This window comes from Penaeus monodon, chromosome 22 (genome assembly GCF_015228065.2).
Source record: "Penaeus monodon isolate SGIC_2016 chromosome 22, NSTDA_Pmon_1, whole genome shotgun sequence".
In the NCBI taxonomy this organism is placed as follows: domain Eukaryota; kingdom Metazoa; phylum Arthropoda; class Malacostraca; order Decapoda; family Penaeidae; genus Penaeus; species Penaeus monodon.
The window spans coordinates 42125140-42125750 of record NC_051407.1 but is presented as its reverse complement, the minus strand read 5'-3'; the positions used below and the strand labels follow the sequence as shown (position 1 = coordinate 42125750).

At 40.4% G+C, this 611-nt stretch overlaps 1 protein-coding gene across 1 annotated transcript in view; it reads left to right on the top strand.

Moving 5' to 3' along the window:
* The first annotated feature begins 290 nt into the window (after positions 1-290).
* Positions 291-611, top strand: part of LOC119587441 — an 8567-nt gene continuing 8246 nt past the window's right edge. The window contains exon 1 of the mRNA XM_037936172.1: positions 291-297. Coding sequence (XP_037792100.1) covers positions 291-297 — 7 coding nt within the window. The remainder of the gene's footprint in view (positions 298-611) is intronic.

The following is a 611-nucleotide window of genomic DNA, read 5'->3' as shown; positions in this document are numbered from 1 at the left end:
TCAGTCGGTCATTGGAGTCATCAAGCTTACCTTGCTGAAAGCGTCCTGATTACCGACTGCAAAACCACCAGAGTGAAAAGTGACGTAAGTTTGTGGCTGAGCCTCTTGACTCCTGCCTTGCCTCCTGCGCCTCATTGAAGGTCGGTCGATAGCTGACATGGTTAGTGTTTAAACAATGTCGGTTCCCCTGATAGGCGTTAATGGGTTGCGGAGTTACTCTGTAGGCTAAAACTTTGCCCGGAGTCAACAGTTATTCTTAAAAACCGAGCCACACAGTGAAAAACAGCGTCATGAAAAGTAAGTTTTATAGCATGTGGTACAATAGCATTGTTCTTGAGGTGGCATTACTGCACAAGACAAATTAAAATGGTTATTGTGGAAATTCGAGGTATATTACAAAGTGCGATGAATGGGAAAATACTGTAGAGTAGAAAAAGTCCTTCCCAGCTTCTTGACAAATAAAAGTTATTACTAATGAATATGAAATACAGACAGTACCGGGTTCTCTGAATAAACTTCGCACACGGTCAGGTAATTTAGTAAGAATATAGTCAAGTTTTCCTTCGGTTTTCATAGGAGTTACTTTTCAACACAATAGCATTTTTGTATAA